At 46.3% G+C, this 22123-nt stretch overlaps 1 protein-coding gene across 1 annotated transcript in view; it reads right to left on the bottom strand.

Annotated features, from left to right (window-relative positions):
* The window catches only part of HERPUD2 (HERPUD family member 2), a 268181-nt gene that overhangs the window by 189772 nt on the left and 56286 nt on the right, over nucleotides 1-22123 (bottom strand). The window contains exon 3 of the mRNA XM_085607481.1: nucleotides 2869-2946. Coding sequence (XP_085463607.1) covers nucleotides 2869-2946 — 78 coding nt within the window. The remainder of the gene's footprint in view (nucleotides 1-2868; nucleotides 2947-22123) is intronic.

Genomic DNA, 22123 nt, shown 5'->3' with positions numbered 1-22123 from the left:
AGACCTAACATTTGTACACAGGTACATAGAAATGCAAAGATTCCAACTGACAATATTGCCAGATTATATTCCACTGTTGAAAAGAGGGCTCTGCCTGGCAATAGGGGAGATCAAAGACACTTACTTTCACATACCCATACACCCCTCACACAGAGGGATATGATACGAGGGGAACATTACCATTTCAAGGGAATGCCATTCAGCATCAAATCCACACACCAGTGTTCACAATGACGCTAGTAGTGGTGGAAGAACACTTGAGGAGACCAACATACATGTCTACCCTTAGCTGTATGACTAGTTTGCAAGGGCAAGCACCTACTACCAGTGTCCGCATAATTCACAAGGGTGGTATCCCTGTTACACAAGCAAGGATTCACTGGAAATTTGGGAAAGGCATCTATCCTAGACACAAAGAAAACATTTCTGGGAGTGGATCTGGACACTAGCTTACCCAACATCAAAGAGAGTACAAGCAAACCTGAGGCAGGTTTACCTTTACCAGACGTCACAAGTGCCAACGGTGAGGACAGTCATGAACATACTAGTAATGACAGCATCTGGCACCCACCTCCTTTCAAATGAAAGGCAACGCATGAGGACAATTCAAAAGATTAACCAACCAACAGTCGCAAACACCAGGGAATTGGGAAGATCTAGTGGTTGTTAGTACCAAGGTCAGCAAGGAAATCGAATTTTGGAATGCAATCAGGATGAAGGGAAAAATATTTCATAGCAGCCCTTCCACAAGCCATCATAACAACAGGCATATCATACAGAGTGGGGAGTACATATGTGTTCGCTCATGATACGGAGATTCTGGTCAGCACAGGAAATTGTCAACCATCTGGAATTGAAAACCACCCTCCAAGCACCAAAATCATTTTCAGAGCTAAAGGCAATGCAAAACAGTTCAAATACTAACAGACAGCACAACGCTGATGTTCTAATTCAACAAACAGGTACAGGGTGTACAGGGGTAATAATGGTTTATTTTAGGGTTCCGTGATGGGTAGTGCTGAGGAGTAGTAAATGTTTTCCTGTTTAGAAAAGAGTAGTGTTGAGGGGTAGTAAGTATATTTTCGGTTGGTGTAATGTTCAAGGCTATTATATATTATTTTTTAAAATCTATACGTATGTAAACTTGATAGAATGCCATGTAAGCGTAGTTTTAGTTTGCATTGAAACTGTAAATGTCATTATAGTGAAAAAGAATACAGTGTAGTAGTTGTTGTGCATGCATTGTAAGTGTACCTGGTGCTGGTGTTCACTGTAGTAACCTGTATTATGCAAAGCTCAATAAAGGGATACCTACCAAAGCTACCAGAGATTCAGTCCCAGATTGACTACTCAAAGAACATGCCACCATGTTTGACCCACTGTAAACATCTTTACTATACAATACCTTATAAATGTATCTATGTCCATAATTCACTTAAGAAGGAGCTCATAAACCATTTAAAAAATCGAATCCGTCTCCATCAGACCCGGCTAGATATCAGCCTACTACTACCCTACCACACTTGGCCAAGCATCTGAAAACTGGTGTGCCTTTTAAAATGCAATCTTTTTTGTCATCCTTTAAATCTGGGTTCAGAGTACTACATGATAAGGAGACAGCATTAGTAGGGTTCTGTGATGGCACTGTGGGCTTCATTGATCAAAGGCGATGACGGTAATGTTGGATGCTTTCAAAAGGATCATGGCATTCCTTTGGAGTGCCAATCTACTGTGAACAGGGCCTCTTCAGTAACTACATAATGGCTTCAGTTTTTCCTAGACGGTATAACAGGATATTCTGGGGTTGTTTAAATTAGCGCCAAGTCTGTCAGAATATGGCACTACACAGGGATTTGTGAGGTCTCCTGTATTATCAAATATCTCAGACCAATCTTTGTTCTAGCAAAAGATAGGTTTATACATTTATGTATGGTTGGCACACAGATTTATATTCGATTCTTCCTAGATCCTTGCTCCTGTACGTATCTCGATATTATGTTTGGTGCCATCGAGGGTTGGATGCAAGACAAGTTCTTTACAACTCAACCAATCCAAAACCAGATTTGTTGGCACAGGTATTCGATAAAACCAAGATAATCCACGTGGCTTCCATTTCCTTGAACACGCTAGAGGCTCTGCACTTTAGATTTATTATATATCTCTGCCAATAAATCTCCTACCTAAATATGACAATCAATGAAATGTGTTCGCTTATTGCTGACCTTTCCATCCAGATTACAGAACTTTACCTTAACACATCTTAAGACATAAATTAATTTGCAAATGTTTTTGGTATAGAAAATATATCTTACCTCCAAAGAGCAATTACACAATGCAATAAAGGGATCTTTAAAAAACTTTGAAACAAATTATAATGAAGAAAATATCAATCAGGATACAGTTAAAAAAAATCCAAATTGGGAAAGAAGTGTTTTATAGTACTCAACAAGCCTTTTTACACTCTGTTTACTATGGAGTAAAATGGGCTCAGAAGAAGACAAATTCATTTTCATCTGGGGGATGCAGAAAAACTTTAAGGCTTGCCTTCTTCATGTTTTATGTGGCTCTGCCGAGATTGCATGGGGTGGGCAGAAGGATTTGTGGGAAAATACTTAGAAACTTCCCTTTCATTAATGTCCTACACAATCCAAGGTAGGACAACACCTCTTCCACAGGATACATTATTTTACATATTACTGCACAATTATCAAACGCAAGAAACCAAAGGATGAAATAAGTATATATTTTAATACATTATTCCTCTGATATTAGCTCAACAGTTAAAGTGGCTTGACTGAACCAGTCTGATAAGATATCCATTCAATCCATATGAGCCTCCAAATCAGACTGCATTTGCAAATCACTTACTTTTCTGAGAACATCTTTGAGCCGGAGATGATCAAGCAGTAATTTACCGGAATACACAAGCCTTTGATCCTTTAAAGACTGGGAAAAATAAGGAAAATTAGTTTTTCAAAACATAGATTTAAAGCTGCAATGATTATAGAGACATTGTTAAAATGAGTGTAAAAAGACAACTACCTGCAGTCTAGAAAATTTAAAACAAAAAGACCATTTAAAAATGTTTTTTACGTATGGTCATGAACCTGGCACAATTGGAACTATTAATGTTCCACTGCTCAAATTGCTTTCTAGAATGGTAATCTGATGTTCCATATGTTGGCATGAAAATATCTCCCAGAAACTGGAGCATTTTAAGCAAACATTAATAGAGCTATTTGAACAGAGGTTGCAAAAAGGCAATTATAAGAAGCAAAAATTTAAATGCATCAAAACTGTGTAGTCATACATAGCCTTTATATAAAACATGGTGTCAATGTTCAATTGTTCATGTTAAAACAGTGAAGTACGAACATTATTTGCACTACAGATTGGTAGCTACTTAATGGTTTTAAAGTAAATTCATTAATTAACTGTCTAATGGATAGGGCCCTTATTACAGGCAGGGTGCAACGTCCCTGTCTGTGCCACAGCGCCCTCCTAAACAGGTGCAAAAAGGGACTGTGGGCCCCATAATAATGACTGTGCTGACCTCTGGACAGCCAGGAAGCCATGGCTGCCCTGAGGGAAGCACCCATTCAGTGAAGAACAAGTTACTTACCTTCAATAGTGATGTATCTGTAAGAGACATATGTAGTTATAGATTCCTTACCTTAGAATTACCCCCAGGCGTCAGACTGGATCCAGAGAAGTTTTTTCATAGCAGTACCCCTGCGTGTCGGTAGGTGGCGTCGGTCGCCTTCACCTCCTTCGTCATGGTCGCCAGGATGATGTTGTGGTGTCTACTTAGACCCTGCTCGCAGACGTCAGTTTTGACAGAACTTTCCACGCCAGAAGCACAGAGCCACGCAAGACACTAACCACTGGTGCACATAACTAGGGCCCTGTAAGTGAGTCCCTACAATAGAAGTCAGTTCACAGAACGCGGAGGATGGGTGAGGGGGTAAGGAATCTACAACTACACATGTCTCTTATAGATAAATCGTTACCGAAGGGAAGTAACTTGGTTACTGTAGTTATAGATTCCTTACCTCCGAATAGATACCCCAGAAATGCCAACCACGGTGGTGGGTCTGCGAACTAAATTCACACCAGGAAGTCCTGGAGAACAGAACGGTCGAAAAAGCTTGGCTATCCAGGCAGCACTGTCTTGTAAATGTGAGTAGGGATGCCCACGTGGCTGCCTGGCAGATGTCAACCAGTGGAATTCCATGTCCCAAAGCAGTAGTGGCTGCTGTTGCCCTGGTAGAGTGAGCGTGCAGTCCTACTGGAGGTTCCTTTTTTACCAAAGAATAGCAGATCTTGATGCATAAGACAACCCATCGAGAGATGGTACGTTTGTGCACTGCCCGACCTTTCTTGGCACCCACATAACCCACGAAGAGTTGATCGTCCACCCGGAAGGCTTTAGTGCGGTCAACGTAGGACAGCGCATGTTTTGGGTCCAGATGGTGGAGTCTCTCCTCCTCCTTGGAGGGGTGCGGGGGCAGGAAAAAGGTGGGCAATGTGATGGTCTGACTTATGTGGAAAGAGGTAACCACTTTGGGCAGAAAAGATGGCCTAGTTTGAAGGACCACTTTGTCCGGATGGACAGCAAGAATGGGAGGCTTGGAAGAAAGAGCCTGAAGCTCACTCACACCCTGCGAGCAGAGGTGATGGCAAGCAGGAGAGCAGTCTTTAAAGTAAGGAGACGAAGAGGACAAGTATGTAGTGGCTCAAAGAGAGCACACATAAGATAAGTAAGGACAAGATTCAAGTCCCACTGAGCCATTACGAAAGGAGAAGGAGGAAAGAGAGGAGTAATGCCGTTCAGGAATATGTTAACAATAGGGGACTTGAAAAGAGAAGGATGTTCAGGAAGACGAAGAAAGGCCCAAATGGCTGAAAGATGGCCTTCAAGAGTGCCTAGAGCAGAGCCCTGCTGGACCAGAGAGAGAATGAAGAGGAGAACCTCTGAAAGTGGGGCAGAAAGGGGATCCACAGACTTTGCTGTGCACCATGCCACAAATATGTTCCACCTACAGGCGTATAAGCTCAAGAGCTCGGTGTACCAGACTCTTCATGCCCAGTCCGGAGCCACCAGAATGACTTGGGCCCAGTTACGCTTGATCTTCTTCAGCACTCTTGGTAGAAGTGGTACAGGCGGAAAGGCCTATAGTAGAGCACAATTCCACTTGCGACAAAAAGCTTTGCCGAGTGAGTGCCACCTTGGAAACTCCCATGCGCAGAAGTGCGGACATTGCCCGTTCTCTTCAGTGGCGAATAAATCCAACTAAGGCTATCCCCACTGCTGAAAGAGACCTTGCACCCACTCCGAGTGAAGACGCCATTTGTGATCCATCATGCACCGGCAGCAAATTTCGTCCATCTTGGCGTTCAAGGAGCCTGCCAGGTGTTGAACAGCCAGGGAAATGCCGTAATGTTCCAGCCATGTCCACAACCTCACCCGCCCGGTTTGTTGCAGTACCACATGGAAGTGGTGTTGTACCTGCACTACTCATCCTTTGACAGAAGGAAGGAATGCCTTCAGTGCAAGACGGATCGCCCAGAGCTGCAGAAGGTTGATGTGGAGCCTGGACTCCGCCGGAGACCAGAGACCCATGAACTCCGCCTCTCCAATGTGGCTGGGGAAGTGATAGGGATCTGCCGTTGACCCAATCCTGGTTTGTTAGCCACCACTTCAACTTACGTGCAGTCCCCTCCGAGATCTGGATGCAATCGGACAGATTCCCCTGATGCTGCGCCCACTGGAACTTCAGGTTCCACTGCAGAGCCAACATATGCCATCTGGCATGATCCACCAGCAGGAGATCATAAGGCCCAGTAGCCTCCGGGTCATTCTCACCGAAATCCAGGATAGAGGCTGAAACATTCGTATCATAGCCCGAATATCCCGGACTCGCTGCTTGGGAGGATAAGCCTGAAACTGGGCTGTATCAGGAACTGCTCCGATGAAAAGGAGCTTTTGAGAGTGAATCAGTTGCGACTTCGGCGCGTTGATAGTGAACCCCAGCGAAAGCAGGAGGATCACCATAGTCTGGAGGTGGGAGACGACAGCCCGGGGCAAGCCCGCCTTTAACAGTCAGTCATTGAGACAGTGGAAGACTGGAAACCCTGACCTGCGCAGATTAGCTGTGACCACCGCCATCACTTTCGTGAACACCCGAGGGGTGCTGGTAAGGCTAAAGGGGAGCATAGTAAACAAAAAATGCTCGCGGCCTACCGAGAACCGCAGGTAGCGCCTGTGGGCTGGCAGGATAGGAATGTGAAAATAGGCGTCCTGTAAGTCCAACGCTACCACCTAGTCTCCAGGATCAAGGGCAGAGAGGACCTGAGCCAGTGTGAGCATTTTGAACTTCTCCTTTCAGAGGAAGCGGTTAAGGGCCCTGAGGTCTAATATAGGATGCAGGTCTTTGTCCTTCTTGGGTACCAAAAAGTAGTGAAAATAGCAACCATGACCCAATTCTGGCACAGGGACCCGTTTGATAGCTCTCTTGGCCAAGAGAGCCATAATTTCCTGGCGGAGAAGAGCCAAGTGATCCTCTGGCATACGAAGGACTGCTGGTGGCATGGAGGGAGGGGTAGTCTCGAAGGGGAGGGAGTAGCCCCTTCGGACGATTTGCAAAACCCACCTGTCCGACATGATGTATTGCCAGTGGGGGGATGTAATGGCAAATCCTGCCACCCACTGGCCTCTGGCGGCCCTAAAGGTCAGACTAGGAAGGTTTAGAGGCTGCTGCAGAGGGGCCTACCCGCTGGCCCCAAACCCACATCACTGGGTCCCACATCCGCAGCCACGTGTAGACTGGGTAACTTGCGTGGCCCTGTGGCTCGCTTGGGTGGAATGTGGTGGGGTCCCCTTTCGCAGCCAAGAAAGGGGCAAAAGGCAGACAAGGTGGGGCGAGAGGTTGCCGCGAGGCTAAAGGATCTGGCTGTAGTCCTAGAATCCTTGAAGCGCTCGAGTTCTGAGTCCGCCTTGTAACCAAACAGGTAATGGCCATCAAAAGGCATGTACTGAAGGGTGGATTCAACATCCCCTGAAAAGCCAGACATCCTCAACCAGACGTAGTGCCTCAGGGATACCGATGTGGAAACCGTTCTGCCCAGAGAGTCAGCGGTATCCAGCCCACACCGGATGGTGAACTTCGCTGCGTCTCGACCCACAGCCACTGCGTGGATGAGCATGACCCAGAACTCTTCCGGGCACTGTGGCAGCAAAAGTATCCCACACCATATGGGTATAACGCAAATGGTCCAAGAGGCATGCGGTGTTCACTGACCGCAGCCCTAAGCTGGTGGAAGAAAACATAATCTTCCCAGGGTGGTCCAGCTTCTTAGATTCCCTATCTGGGGCAGCAGTAGGCAATGCGCCTTTCAGGGACGAGGCTTGGACCACCAAGGAAAAGTGGGTCGTCTGGGGCCAGGCAGTGGCATTGGGCAATCATCCTGTGCTGGGCTTGGACCAAGTACCCAAAAGGATGTTGGTGAGGGCTTCATTAAGAGGCAGCAGGGGCTCCGAAGAGGCTGCTGCCAGCTGAAGCACCTCTGTCAGGAGGTTAGTCCTGACAGCCACCGTACGATCCTCAAGGTCCAAAGCCTCAGCCGCCCTACGCAACACCACATCGTAGGAAGCTCCCTCCTCTGTAGCCACGGTAGACGGGGGGAGAGCATGCCAAGGTCTAGGGAGGTATCCAGACCACTGGGGTCAACAACTCCTCTCGCCAGTCCGGCTCATCAAGGTGGTCAGCAAGAGGGTCAACAGACCTCAAATCAGTGCCGGAGAAGGTACCATGAGGTCGACCGGCAACGATCCGAATCCAGGTCTGGATCCATGGGGGGCCCTCAGGTGCCAAAGCAAAGGGTGTGGGGGACCGAAGGTATGCCTGCGGAGTCAGGCTGCCTAAAAATGCTATGGAGCGTTTCGTAAAATGCACGAAGTTGAGCAGGGGACACTCCGGCTCCGGGAAAGGGAGGGAAGCGCGGAGCCGTACAACGGGCTCTGAAGATGGAGAGCAATGAAGCTCCGGGTCCTGCGTCGCGTCGCGTCACCCAATGGAAGGGAAGAAGGCAGAGAGCGACAATGCTGCTTTGCCTTCTTCTTGTGCTTCGACTTACCAGAGGAGTGCGAAGATTTCGAGGATGAATGGTGATGACTCCGCGACCGGTTCCGCGAGCTTCGTCTTGACTAGACCTCGGACGACGCGGAGCGGACTGCCGGTCCTCCAAAAGCTTTCGGGACTGCTCCCACAAAGACTTCGGGTTCATGGCCAGGCAGTCTGAGCACAACTTCGAATCGTGGTCGCGCTCCAGGCACCAAAGACACACAAGGTGCTGATCAGTGACCGACATCAGCTTGTGACAGGAGTAACAGGGCTTGAAACCAGTCAGACAATGGGAGATCCCTCGTGCACCAGGAGTCGAAGACTCAAAAAAGATGTTGACAATTTTTTTAAAAAAGGTTAGTCAAAAAACGCCTAAGGGGCACACTCTATCCGGATCTGCGCTGGCAGGCGCGGAAATAGAAAGAACTGACGTCAGTACACAGGGGCGAAGACTAAGTAGACACTGTGACGTCATCCCGGCAACCACGATGACGGACGCGGAGTCGACCAACGCCACCTACCAACGCGCAGGTGTACTGCTATGAAAAAATTTCTCTGGATCCAGTCTGATGCCTAGGGATAATTCTAAGGTAAGGAATCTATAACTACAGTCTCTTTCAGATATACAGAGTGGCTGCTGTAGGAAAGTGGCTCTATATACACTGTTCCCAAAATAGGTGCAGTGTGTATAGAGTCCACAGTCCCCAGAGGTTTGGCAGAGGCTAAAGTTAGATATATAACCTTACTCTCTAAAGTGGTAGCTTGGTCAAGCAGTAAGGCAGTATCAGAGGACAGTGTAAAGCATTTGTTGTACACACTGTTGTCAGCAAATGGTCTCACACACTCAATAACTGAAATCTAGGCCAATGGTTTGTATATGAAAATATATGGTTGTTTTATTTTAGAACCAACAAGAGGTATCAAAATATACTTTCTCAGAAGGAGATGCTTTAGTTAAATACTTTGCAAAAGACCAGATTTAGAAAAGTGGTGAGGTCTCAATTGCGCATCGTCTATAGGTTTGTGTAGTTTCCTGAATTCACATAAATTGCCTCAAAGGGAAACGGCTACCACCCAAAGTCGAAATTGTACAAAAGCAGAGCAATTGTTAACAGAAACAAATTGTTCCCTGAGCAAAAATAAACTATTTATCCTTGTAATATAAGGAAATCAAACTCCAGTTTAAAGATTATAATAAAGATCCAGATGAGTAATAAACAAAGTCTTTATTTTTAAAATCTGTGATTCCTCTCCAGGACTTGTTGGTTCACGATATCATCACAAATACAGCCAATTCTTTTTTGAGTTTTCAATTCATACAGCCTAACAGCCAACACGTGTTTTGTCAATGGTTATATTTCCAAATTACTTCCTCAGGGCTTTAGACGGATTTAGTAAAATGCGCAATGTTTATATTCATAGGTCAAGAGTTTCAAAAAAACGTTTCTCTCTAACTTCTCACTGCTAATTCTGTGTACTCAGTATATTCAAGTCCAAAACCGATCCAATGCGCTTTCCGTCTATGGACATCTCCCGTACCGGGACAGTAGTAAGCAGCGTGTATATTTGGCGTGCTGACTACTGTCCCGTTACGGGAGGATAAATAGTTTATTTTTGCTCAGTTAACACTTTGCAAAAGACAATTGACTTGGAATGCAATAGTTGCAATAGGCAACACAATTTCAACAACAATAATACATTGAGCTCAATGGGAATTTTAAGTTATATGTAATTGATTACTTTCAGGATTACTTTTCTAACTCCTGGATCATAGATTCAGTCCTGGGACAGTTCTTGGAAACAAGTAAATACTTTTTAGTTACTGTTGTGATTTTTAAGCAATATTTTGCTATTTTAAAAGTTGACACTTCGAAACTTTTTCTGATCAAATTACCAATGTTATCCTATGGAAGGAAATTCACTTAGCAGGTAAGTGGGGTTATGGTTACTTTTTCTAGGTCAGTGTTGGATCCTGGATCCAGCACTAGTGTACCATATATAAGCAGTTGAGAAACTGGGTGTAAGTTATACAAGCGATTTTTAAGGAATATTTATAAGTTTGAAAAATCGACACTTAAAAGAAATTTCACAGAAAAACAGTCAATGATTTCCTATGGAAGAAAATCTAAATTACGGGTAAAGTCCCCATCCTGTGTCCTCCGCCCTGCAGGCGTCCGGTAACCGCAACCTATGGACATATCGGATCGACTTCGGCTTGTTGTGCAATCATAATATGCCCTGCAGAGGCCCACAGCTACCACCTACGAACTTATCAGATTGACCTTTGTGTACCATGTAATTATAATGTTTTGCCCATGTCCTGAGAAAACCCCCAAAGGCTACTCACCTGCTGATCCACCAGATTGACCATTGTTTATGAACATAATAAAGTATTATTGGTACAACTCCCTTACATGCCTGGGGCAGGATAAAGGGTATATAAGACGTAAAGTAAGAACATTCTGCAGATTGCCTCCCCAGACAGTTTTGAGTGTCCGTCAATGATGCACTCTCTCTCATGAGAAATACAATAGATACCCTTTCTCTTGTGCTCCTGTGTTGGTCTCCATTTGTATCCTGAACCCAGTGGACGAAGGGTGACCCTGCACCTTTGGGTGGGCTCTAAAAAAGACCCCCCCCCAAATCCACAATTGGCGCCCACGTAGGGCCCCTTCAGCGACGCGGCTGCTCGGTCGTGGGGTCCCGACGAGGAAGTTCGAAAAGACGGCGGTGGAGTCAACCTACGCCAAGAGACCCTCGTCTGCGTTGCCACCACCTGACTTTCACCACATCCGAGGAGACCCCCGCAAGTAGAGCCGGTCCTGACTGGGACCCCCAATAGACTTGTACGATTTTGTAGTCGAGAGACCACCTGGAGAACGAGACAAAGGATTCTGGTAGGGTCGCTGATTTGCGACACCTTTTGGTTTGTGCTTGGTTTTGGTTGTCTGGTTAGTTTGATTTCACTTTTTAACAAGATTGAAGATAAACGGGTAGTGTGGACTTTTTGTTCGACCTTTGAAATTTGTAGAGATATTATTTGAGATAACATAGAAAAAAAAACATGCCCGTACTTGGTAAATCCGCCTGATAAGGTTTTTGATGACACCTTTTTGGTATTTTGGTTATCCAGACTTGATATTTCAATATTGGCAAATAACGAAAGTTAAGCGGGTAAGGTGGACTACTTGTCCAATTTTCTGAAATTTGTAGACACATTTTTTAGAAACTGGAAAAACATGCCCGCATTTAGTAAGTTTGTACGATGGTGTTGTTGTTGCACCTCTTGATCTCAAACACTAGAAGAAAGTCAGCCAGCTCCTCCAGAAGGAACGCGGAGTAAAGAGCTGTATGTAAAATACGGTATTACTCCCATAATGTTTGATTAATTGTGGCATAAATACATGCCTAAAGATAAAGAAACTCAGTGGCCCATGTACGGCTCTTTCGACCCCCGAAAAATTGAGGCTGTGGAAACACAACTCTACCAACGGAGTTCGCGACAAGCCATGTTCGACGCCGAAGGCCAATGGAAAAAGGGGGGAGCCGAGAAAGTAAGAAAGGCCCAGGCAAAGACACAAAAAGAAACTTGAAAGAACGATAGGCAGATACTAGCAACTTTGCAGCAAGAAAAGGCTGCATCTAGCGCAGCCTGAGCGGACAGGGAGTATAGACTAAATGCATCTGGCCAGTATTTTTTACGCCATGCGCCCTTAGCACGAACAGAAACCCACGAAGAACTCCTCCTCCTCCCGTTGCCCCCTCCATATCATGTCCCTCACCTCCCTCATACCCTCTCGTCAAGAGACGAACGTACACTCCCTCAGGATGCTGTGTCCCCACCACCTGATCCTATTACCCCTCCTGTCCAGATTGACCCCGGACACACGCCCTCTGCCCGGTCCCGAATCTCCCACCTCACCCAAACAGATAAACATGCCCTTGAGAACCTAGCCCATACTTGCTTGACCGATCGCTCCACTGCCAGCCAGATCCGCTCCATTTATGAGGCTTATACCCAACCCCAAAAAGGGTATTTTCTACAGCAATTTGCCTACGAAACCTTCTCCCTGTATGAGAAGCATCATGGAGTAACTCCAGAAGAGTATGTTCGAAGGTTATACCGCAAATTGACAGAAGGACGAGAAAGTGTTAAGGAGGGTCATGAGTTATTAACATTAATACTACAAATGATGGAAGGGTTAAGAAGGAGTGAGGAAGAGGAAGAGAAGCTTCAGTTAGCGGAAGGTACAGAGGGATCCCGCATGGCACCCATCAGAGAAGCTGACCCAGTTTTTGTCCCTGCCCGTGGACAAGGGAATGCAGAGGGAGTAGATAGCCCAGATGCGAAGAGTAGAACATTATATAACTGGGTATATACCCCGTGGCTCCGAGCCGATGTCCTGGCTTTTAAGAAAGACTTGCCTGACCCTCGGAAGAGCCCCACTGGGTTTTATGAAGGACTGGACACAGTTATTTCCACTTATACGATGACATTGACTGACATAGACCAATTTTTTGGGTTAATACTGCCCCCAGACATATGGAGACCCATAAGAAAGGTGGATGACATAGCCACATTTAGACATAAGTGGGAGGAGTTGACGAGAATGGATAGGGACAGAAAACAGGGTGAGAAACCTACAGACGCTATCCTAGCCTTGCCAAGCCACATAGTAAATAAGCTAAAAAACGACAATTCCAGCCAGGAAGGTAGACTGGACATCTGACTATTTTTCTCGACTCAGTCAGGTATTCATTGACTATAGCGGACAGGACTCTACGACAGAGACAGGTCGACATTTGCTAGTTCAAACCTTTGTTAAAGGACTATTACCGCCTATTTCCACCAAATTACAGAGTAGCGAGAGTACGTGGTCAGCATCCACCCCAGCACAAATACTGACAATGGCCCAATATTATGAGCACCTACAGAACAAAGTAGAAGAGGAGAAAGATAAAAAGAAGAAAGAATTAAAAGAGAAAGTAATGCTAGCTCAAATAAATACTAGAAGAGGAGACATAAATATGGATCAGTCACCCTTGAACCAATCTACCACTACTAGGATGCACTCAACTCGCCGCCAACTATCCCTAGACCAATGAGCGTATTGTAGACAGGTGGGTCACTGGCACGCAGATTGTCCCCTCCAGCAGCGAAACGGCACGAGTAGAGGAAGAGGACAGAATAGAGGAAGGGGGATAGCTCCACACCCAAATGAGCGACGCCCCAACATCTTCGAGAACAATAGACAAGCTCTCGCCCACGACTTTAGCGACGATCACTACCGCGATAACGAATATGCATGAGACAGCCAAGGGTGGGGGAAGGAACCAGTGAAACTTATAGTTGATCAATCAAGCCCCTACATCACGGCTTCAGTGGGTGGAACTCGGGGTAAATTTTTGGCCGACACAGGGGCCTCTAGAAGCGCCCTTTCCCATGAACTGATTCCTAGGGCACCCCTGTCTGGCATATCGATCACATCTGTAAGATTTGACGGAATGCCCTCCACCAATCCCCTCTCTACTAAAGTACCCCATGACATACAAGGAAATACAGTAATGGCTTCCTTTTTATTATCACCAAACTGTCCGGACAATCTGATGGGCATTGATATCTTAAAATATTATGGAGCCATCATTCGCTGCTCCCTCCCAAAATGTCCGAGTCATATTGTTCGACAATGATTGCATCCATGACCACGAATCCCGTATTTTCTGCCAAACCTATTCTGAACAACAAGACCTGTCTCAACTTCCGGACACCCTGTGGGCTGTTACGGATACAGACGTAGGGGAAATTGTCATGGACCCTGTTCAAATTCAAATTCAAATTCAAATATAAGCTTTATTCGATTTATCAATAAATCATAAAAGCATACAAATACAATTTATGCGGATAATTTAAGAACAGTTTTCATATGAACAAAATTACAAAAATGTATAAAACATTTCTCCAAAAGTTAAAATCTACAGCAGTCATTTGGATGCGGGGCCTCGTTTTACACTAATCAGTCAATATTAACGAGTATTAGTTAACTCATTGAGTTTCTAAATTTCATCACTGACATTAAAAAGCGAGAAACAGCAAAGATGACATCCACATCTTCTAAAAGCAAAAGTTTTAAATATGCAGGTTTACATGTTCTTATTCCCCAGCGTTTAAGTAAGGGTAGAAGAAATAATTTCCTCGGGCTGGTATACAGATTACAAAAGAACAGGATGTGAATGTTACTTTGTGTTGAATGGTCGTCGCATGGACATATTAATTTCAGTGAGGCCCAGTCATTCTGTTTCGGCAAAGTGACCAAGCGGAAGAAAAACCCTAGGCGCAGCCTAGTTAAAAGCATGCGAGCATAGGGTGCTTTTTCAAGCCCAAGGTAAGATTGTAGGCCTTCAGTAGGGGTGATTTGCTGATAACTCAGGGTTGTGCCTTTAAGTTTCTCAGTGTCCCATCTAGCACTCTCTAAGTGTATAGATAATAGTTTTTTGAGGGCCGGTCTAGTCAAGGTTTGAAGGGTCTCTGGTTCGTGGTAAAATTCAGAGTGTCCAATGTTAGAGAACATCGTTTGTACATATCGCAGCCACTTGACTTTTGCTACACCGTCCAAAGCCATGCAGTCTTTCATGAGGTTTCTATTCAATTTGCACTCCTCTGTGGTCCAAATCTTATGCCAAAGCAAACAAGGTGATATTTTTATGATGTCGCTAAGGTATTTGACGCCGGTCTCAATATGAGTCATAAAAGTCGACGTGGTTTTGGACACACCTAGTAAGTAACAGATGAAAATATTCTCGCAAGTTTGTAATGAGGACACATTCTCGAAACCCCAGAGACCTGCGCCATATGTGGCCGTAGCTATACACTTTGCCCGGTAAATCTGTAACATTTCATGAATGGGTTTACCCCCAATTTTGGCTGCAAAGGTTCTTAAGGCGCCTATGGCACGGCTAAAGGCGAGTTTCCTAGCTGACACTGCGTGTTTCCACCTTCCCCTCCTGTCGAACACAATGCCCAAATAGCAAAAAGTGTCTGTAATGGCAATCTTTTGCTGATCTAAATATATTGAGCATGATGGTCTGTTGTTCTTTTGGGAGCAGGGCATGGAGAAAGTTTTGGAAATGTTCACCTTTAAATTTCTTTTACCCATGTAGGATGAAAATTCATTTACAGCTCTCTGCAAACCTACTTTTGTCCTAGACATAATTGCCGCGTCATCGGCATATAAAAGAATGGGTACAGGCCTACCATTAACAGCCGGATAATCGCTTGGCAGAGTTATTAAGCTTTCAGCGATAGAGTTTATGTAAAAAGTGAAAAGCAAGGGCGCAAGTATGCAGCCTTGCCTCACCCCTCTGTTTATGGCGAATTTTTGTGAGCATTGCCCCTGGGTCCCAAATCTTACTCTGGCCCCCGCTTCTCTATATAGTTCTTTGATAAATGTGAGGATCGCTGAGTCCACCCCGATGTCTTCCAGTGTCGACCAGAGCATCGCATGGTCCACGCAATCGAATGCGGAGCCGAGGTCGACAAAGGTAACAAATAGGTCCCCTTTTTTGGCCTGCGTATATTTAGAGACTAATAGGGACAAATTTAGGGATTGCTCCAATGTCCCTAGTCCCTTTCGGAACCCATATTGGAACTCCGTGATAACCTTCTTCTCTTCTTCCCAGTGTTGTATCCTCTTAAGGACAATCCTGCCAGCAACTTTCATGAGTCCGTCCAATAGCGATATTGGACGGTAACAAGCCGGGTCGTCCCTATTCCCTTTTTTAAATATGGGGACTACGATTGCGTCCGACCAGGTGGAAATAAAACCGCATTTATTTCCCATATTTAGTACATTGGTTAACAAGGGAACCCAAAAGTCCGGTTCTGATTTATAGAGATCCACTGGGGTGTGGTCAGGGCCGGGGGCTTTACCTAAAGGACTTTCTCTAAGGGCATCTTCCACTTCTAGTGTGGTGAATACCAGTTCAATGGGGTAAGGAGGTGCTGGGGAGACAGTTGGGTGGTTATCCTGAATTATGCTATCTGGGGGTGAATTCACCTTGCATGGGTTCGGGACATTACCCTGTGTTTTGTTGGAATAAAGATTACCATAATGTTCTACCCAGAGCTCAGCCGTTATAGCCACTTCTACAGAATTATCTCTGTCTTTTAAGTTATAAACAGATCTTATGACTTTCCAGAAGGCATTACTGTCCTTATTCCTGGCGGCTTCCCCCAAAGCTTCCCAGGCCTCCTGCTTCAGTTTCGCCCTCCGCTGTTTAATTGCCAGCTTATAATCGTGTCTCGCTTGACGAATTTGAACTCTATCTTTTGGGTCGGCAGACAAAACTTTCTTTAAGATTTTCAGTGTAGATGTACATCTAGAGTCAAACCACCCACGAGTATGCCTCCCCTTGTCTTTGCAGTTCCTAGTCAGTGCATTTTTTATGTGGTGCTGAATGTTAGAAAAAGCAACCATGATACTCTTTGGGTCAGTATCTTCCTCTAAGCAGGCAAGTATGTCCGTGGAGCAAGAGGATAGGAAGTTTTGAAAGAAGGATGTTGGGTTCACTTTCTCCCATTTAATTACATACCCATTGGTCTTAGATAGGGTAACCTCAACTGGATATAGAACCGTACTAGGTTCCTTTACTTTGCCCTCCATGAGATTTACCCCGAAGGTAATGGGGTAATGATCGCTCATGGGGTCATCCCCCGTTTCCCAGAAGGTTATAAAGTCAGAATGGGTGGGTGATATCAAGGCGAAATCGATTGTGGATTTACAACCTCTTCCATTGTACGTTGGGGCAAAGGGAACCGGGGGGGAGCATGCCTGGTTAATGAAGGTGAGGTCAAAGGTAAATATGACATTGTTAAGAAGAGACCCCATATTGGTGTGGGAGAAGTGCAGAGGACCGTCCTCCCCGAGATCTGACAGGCCGCACAAACCTAGCTCAGAAGACGGACAGACGGAACAATTGAAGTCACCCACCCACAACACTATGTGATCCCCCGAACCTTGATCTCTCAGTTTGTGAATATGATGGATCATAATATTCAAATTTGATTCCACCTCACTAATTGGCAAATTATTATAAAAATTCACGAGAATCACCTTATGCGAAGTGCCCCATTTAAGTAGTATGATTTGGAAGTACTGATTGGATTGGAAATCGCAAGCTTTTACGTCCGCTACGTTAGATATATATGTGCACGAGCCCCCCTTGTTGCGACCCTGGGCTGATGGCACAGCTGGGGAATGGAAGGTTCGGTAGCCCAACATGTGCACTTCCTATATAAGCCAGGTTTCTTGTAGGCATAGGATGCCATGCTTCTGCACAATCTCTAGCCAAGGTTTGTGGGTGATCTTACTACCGAGGCCTGCAACATTCCAAGAAAGGAGAGAGCGCATTGGGTTTCTAATTTCCTGTGGATGATGCCCTGCATTCCCCGTTGTGCCTATCCGAACTTGCAGGTGTGCAGGGTCTGCCTGTAGTTTGACCTGTGCAGTAAAAGGGTGCTGTTCAAGGGGGTTTAGGCCTATCCCAATGTGGCTTGGAACTTGGGGTATGGGCATAAATTTTTCACTCGGGACAGTTTCCATTAGGGGATTTTGGGCGTTGGTAAGGATTGGGGCGACAGTAATTCCCAGTCAATCCACCTGATCCAGACATTCAAACCTGTTCATAGTGGGTGCTCCTTCCCACCCGTTGTTAAAGGGTTGCCAACCATCCCCATGTCCTTTCCATCTACGATTGTGGGCTATTGACCAAGCCCCAGATGGCTCAAAAGTCTGTTTTGGAGGATAGAAAAAGGTAAGGGGTCTGGTGACAATAGATTGGTCAGTATCCTGTGAATCCCATATAGTGATGTGCTGGGCTGTATGAGGGTCTGCAAATGAGACCACTATGCAGTCTCCAGGGATGGATTTATGGGTACGACCCACCCATGGTACTCTCCTAACCATTAGAACTCTAGTACTAACAGTATTGGGGAGCTGTCTATTGATGTTGAGCCAGTGAATCACCTTATTCTTTAGGGACCACTGGGTCTCCATAGAAAGCGGGTCAAGTGGTGGTACACCAGCCAGTATGACGACATAGGGCCCGGCGTCAGGAGGAAGATCAATGTAGCCCCCACGAAAGTTCTGGCGGCCATGGTACTGGTTGGTTATGCGCGCAGTAGGGGGGATATTAGTCTTATTGGGCTTATGGGCGGCCTTATGGATAGGGTTGGGTAAGGTCTGGTTCTCAGGGCCTTTTACCACTGATATTGGGGTTTTTGGTATTAGGGGAAGGGGAACGATTGGCTTAGAGCGGGGTTTGGGTATTGGGGTTGGCTTTGATAAGGGTAGGGGCAAGACCGGAGGTAGCATTTCAGGGGCAAGGGAACTGACGTTAATTTCTGGAGCCGGGTAAATACCATCGTCATTCTCCTGAGGAGAACTCTCAGCAATATGAGGATAAGTTGCTTCCAGTTGTTTTAGGCTAAGAGTGGCCAGGGAGACTAAGGTCTTATCCATCTCGAGGAGATTATTCTCGATACGAGAGAGTCTGAGTTCCAGAGGTGACAGTAATTGTTTTAATGTACCCCAGACTATCTTAAGAAAATCTTCGTCATCACCCCCCTTGTCTCTATCCCTCCCTGACTCACTTTGCCCTCCCTCTTTGGGTTGCTCATCATATGTGGGGAGAGGCCCTTGAATAGGGTCAAGGGCTACGTTAAGATTGCTGTGTTCCCTGTCCCCCCCTATTAGATGGTTATCCAAATTGGGCGCTTGTATGGTCTCCCCAGAAGTGGGTAGTGTTCGCCTATTATTAAAGAACTGCAACCTTGCAATTTTTTCTTTTTTGCGGGCATAAGCAGATCTTGCATTGTTTTTCTTTTTTAGGGTTGGGCCATCTTTGTTTTTATTTTTTGCTACTGGGGGAGAAAGGTCGGGGGGGTCAGGGCTATCCGACAAGACAATGGCCGTTCCAAGTCCAGTGGGTGCGATTCCCTCGAAAGTTTTGGGGGACACAGTAGTGAAGGTGGGTATAGACTCTAATGGAAGGGAAAGAGGTGGGGAAACATGGTGAACATCGGCATGGATTATCAGTGAGGGAGGGCAAGGAGCATGTTGTGGAGAGGCAGCAGACGCGATTTTCCCTAGGGAAGATTTTTTAGAATTAGCAAAAGTCTGGGAAAGCCTACGTGCCGCATCAAGCTCAACTGACACCCTCTTCTGCATTTTAGTGATTTCAGCATCAATTGCTAGGTTAGTCTTGACAAGGAAATCATCCAATGTCCCGCTGGGCTTACTCAACCCCATTGCAGTTTTACTGCGACTACCCCGTGTACTCATGATATATTTGAATTGCAGTACCCACAATGTACTTGCTGGTGGAAAAGGGACGAGTCAGATAACAAGAACCAAGGGGGGTGGGCCAGGCCAGTCCTCTATGTCCTCGAACGGCCTCAAACGGCCCGGTGTTTGCCCGGTCTTTGCCCGGTCTTTGCCCGGTCTTTGCCCGGTCTTTGCCCGGTCTTTGCCCGGTCTTTGCCCGGTCTTTGCCCGGTCTTTGCCCGGTCTTTGCCCGGTCTTTGCCCGGTCTTTGCCCGGTCTTCGCCCCGGCCCTTGCCCCGCGCGCGTCCCGCGTGCGCGTGGCTTTGGCAGATTATCAAGGGGAGTGACAGGAGGGGGCGGGAAGAGGACCAGCTGCGGCCGATCAGCGCCGCTCAGCAGGCTGGTCCTCGCAGTCCCGCCTCTGAGTTTGTGTGTTGCAAGGTGGTTGCAGTAGACACGTTGGTGCTCCTATGCACAACAGGGGACCAAAAAGACCAGGACCCTGACACGGTCTTGAGCCTGCGAGCGGCACCCGCGGAGCGGGGGCCGCGAGGCGGTGAGTTAGTTGCTGGAAAAGAACAGGCAACCGAGACAGCACTCCCAACACAGCCAAAGGACGAACCCCCTGTTCAAATAGCAGTAAAACCAAATGTACCACTACCACGCCTTCCCAGGTATAAAATATCTGCAGATGGCGAAAAAGCCCTCATGATTATAGTACAGGATATGATTATAGCGGGCGTGGTTGAGGAAGTCCAGTCTAACATCTGTAACAGCCCCATCCTGCCAGTTTTGAAACGAACATCTACTTCAGAAAAGATATACCGTTTTGTGATCGACCTCTGAGCAATCAACAAAATAGTGGTCCCACAATATCCTGTGGTCTCGGACATAACGACCATATTGACAATGATCCCCTCAACTGCAACCACTTTTACAGTTATAGACCTAAAGAATGCCTTTTTCTCCATACCAATATATCCAGACTCACGTTATCTTTTTGGTTTTACTTTAAGAAACAGATCATACATGTTCTGCCGTGCTCCCCAGGGGTACACCGAGAGCCTTAGTATCTACAGTCAAGCCCTGAAACAACAACTTGATCAGATACAGTTACCACCCGGCACTGTTCTCATCCAATATGTCGATGACATCCTTTTGGCTGCAGACACTCCGTCCCTGGCCCGCATTGCCTCTTTGAATACACTACACTTTCTGGCATCACAGGGCCATAAGGTATCCAAAAGTAAACTACAGTACTGTAGACAGCAGGTGACCTACCTAGGCCATCTGTTGTCTAAGGAGGGACGTACACTCACACCCGACCGCATCCAAACAATACTACGCCTCTCTTCTCCCACCACCCAAAGGGATGTTCGAGCATTAATTGGCCTCACTTCTTTTTGTCGCCAATGGATACCGAACTTTTCTCTCATAATAAAACCACTTCTTGCCCTACTCACAAAAGATACACCCACGCCTCTCCCTTGGACAAATGAGCACACCCAAGCTTTCCAAAACCTACGCCACACTCTCTGCTCTGCACCGGTACTAGGCACACCAGACTATTCTAAACGTTTCTGCCTCTACACCCTCGAATGCTCCGGATGTACCCTCTCGGTCCTGACCCAAATTCATGGCACCAAACAACGTCCGTGTGCTTACTTTTCAGCCACCCTAGACCCCGTGGCCCAAGGCCTGCCATCTTGCCTCAGAGCAGTCGCAGCCCTCTCTATACCACAGAGTGAGGGCATTATTCTGGGATCCAAACTCACGGTACTAGTCGACCATACAGTCGATATACTACTAAATCAGACAAAGACACAGCACCTCACCAGCGCACGACTGACTGGATATGAACTCGCGCTACTAGCACCTCACATTGAAACGATGCACAACACTGAACCCTGCGACACTCCTTCCCACACCAGAATCAGATGCCATAGACACTCCACACGACTACCTTTTTTGAACGGAGGAACAGACAAAGGGGCGAGTAGACTTGAGAGATACCCCTCTAACAGAACAGGATGGACAACTGTGGGTGGATGGGTCTTGTATTAAACTACCAAATGGCACCACATCCGCTGCCTATGCCGTCACCACCACCAACAACATTGTCGAAACTGCACGCATACCTCAGAAATCAGCCCAGGCCGTGGAACTCATAGCCCTCACACGCGCTTGCATCCTCAGTCAGGATCTTGCAGTCACCATTTTCACGGAGAGCCAATATGTGTTCGGGGTGGCTCACAATTTTGGTATCCTTTGGAGGGAGAGAGGGTTCCTGACATCACATGGCACACCCATTCTACATGGTGACCTAGTTACTGCACTACTTCAAGCCCTGACACTACCTCGGACACTAGCTATTTTAAAATGTAACGCACATAAAAAGATCACAGATGAGATAGGTTTAGGGAACGACGTCGCACACAAAACAGCCAGAGCCACTGCACAAGAAAGGACACACACCCCTATGTACGTAGTGAAGTCCCAGGCAGAAAAATGGCACAACGTTAAACATATCAGGGACATCCAGTCCACCGCCACTTCTGAAGAACTTCAACTATGGGAAAAGGAGGGCATGATGGATGAAGAAAACTGTTGGCAGTCAAGGGACAGGAAACTCTGGAAACTACAAAATGCCTACCTCCTCCCATTGTTGAGCATGACTCA

This window comes from Triturus cristatus, chromosome 5_2 (assembly GCF_964204655.1).
Source record: "Triturus cristatus chromosome 5_2, aTriCri1.1, whole genome shotgun sequence".
NCBI lineage: Eukaryota > Metazoa > Chordata > Amphibia > Caudata > Salamandridae > Triturus > Triturus cristatus.
This window is presented reverse-complemented; position numbering and strand designations above follow the sequence as displayed.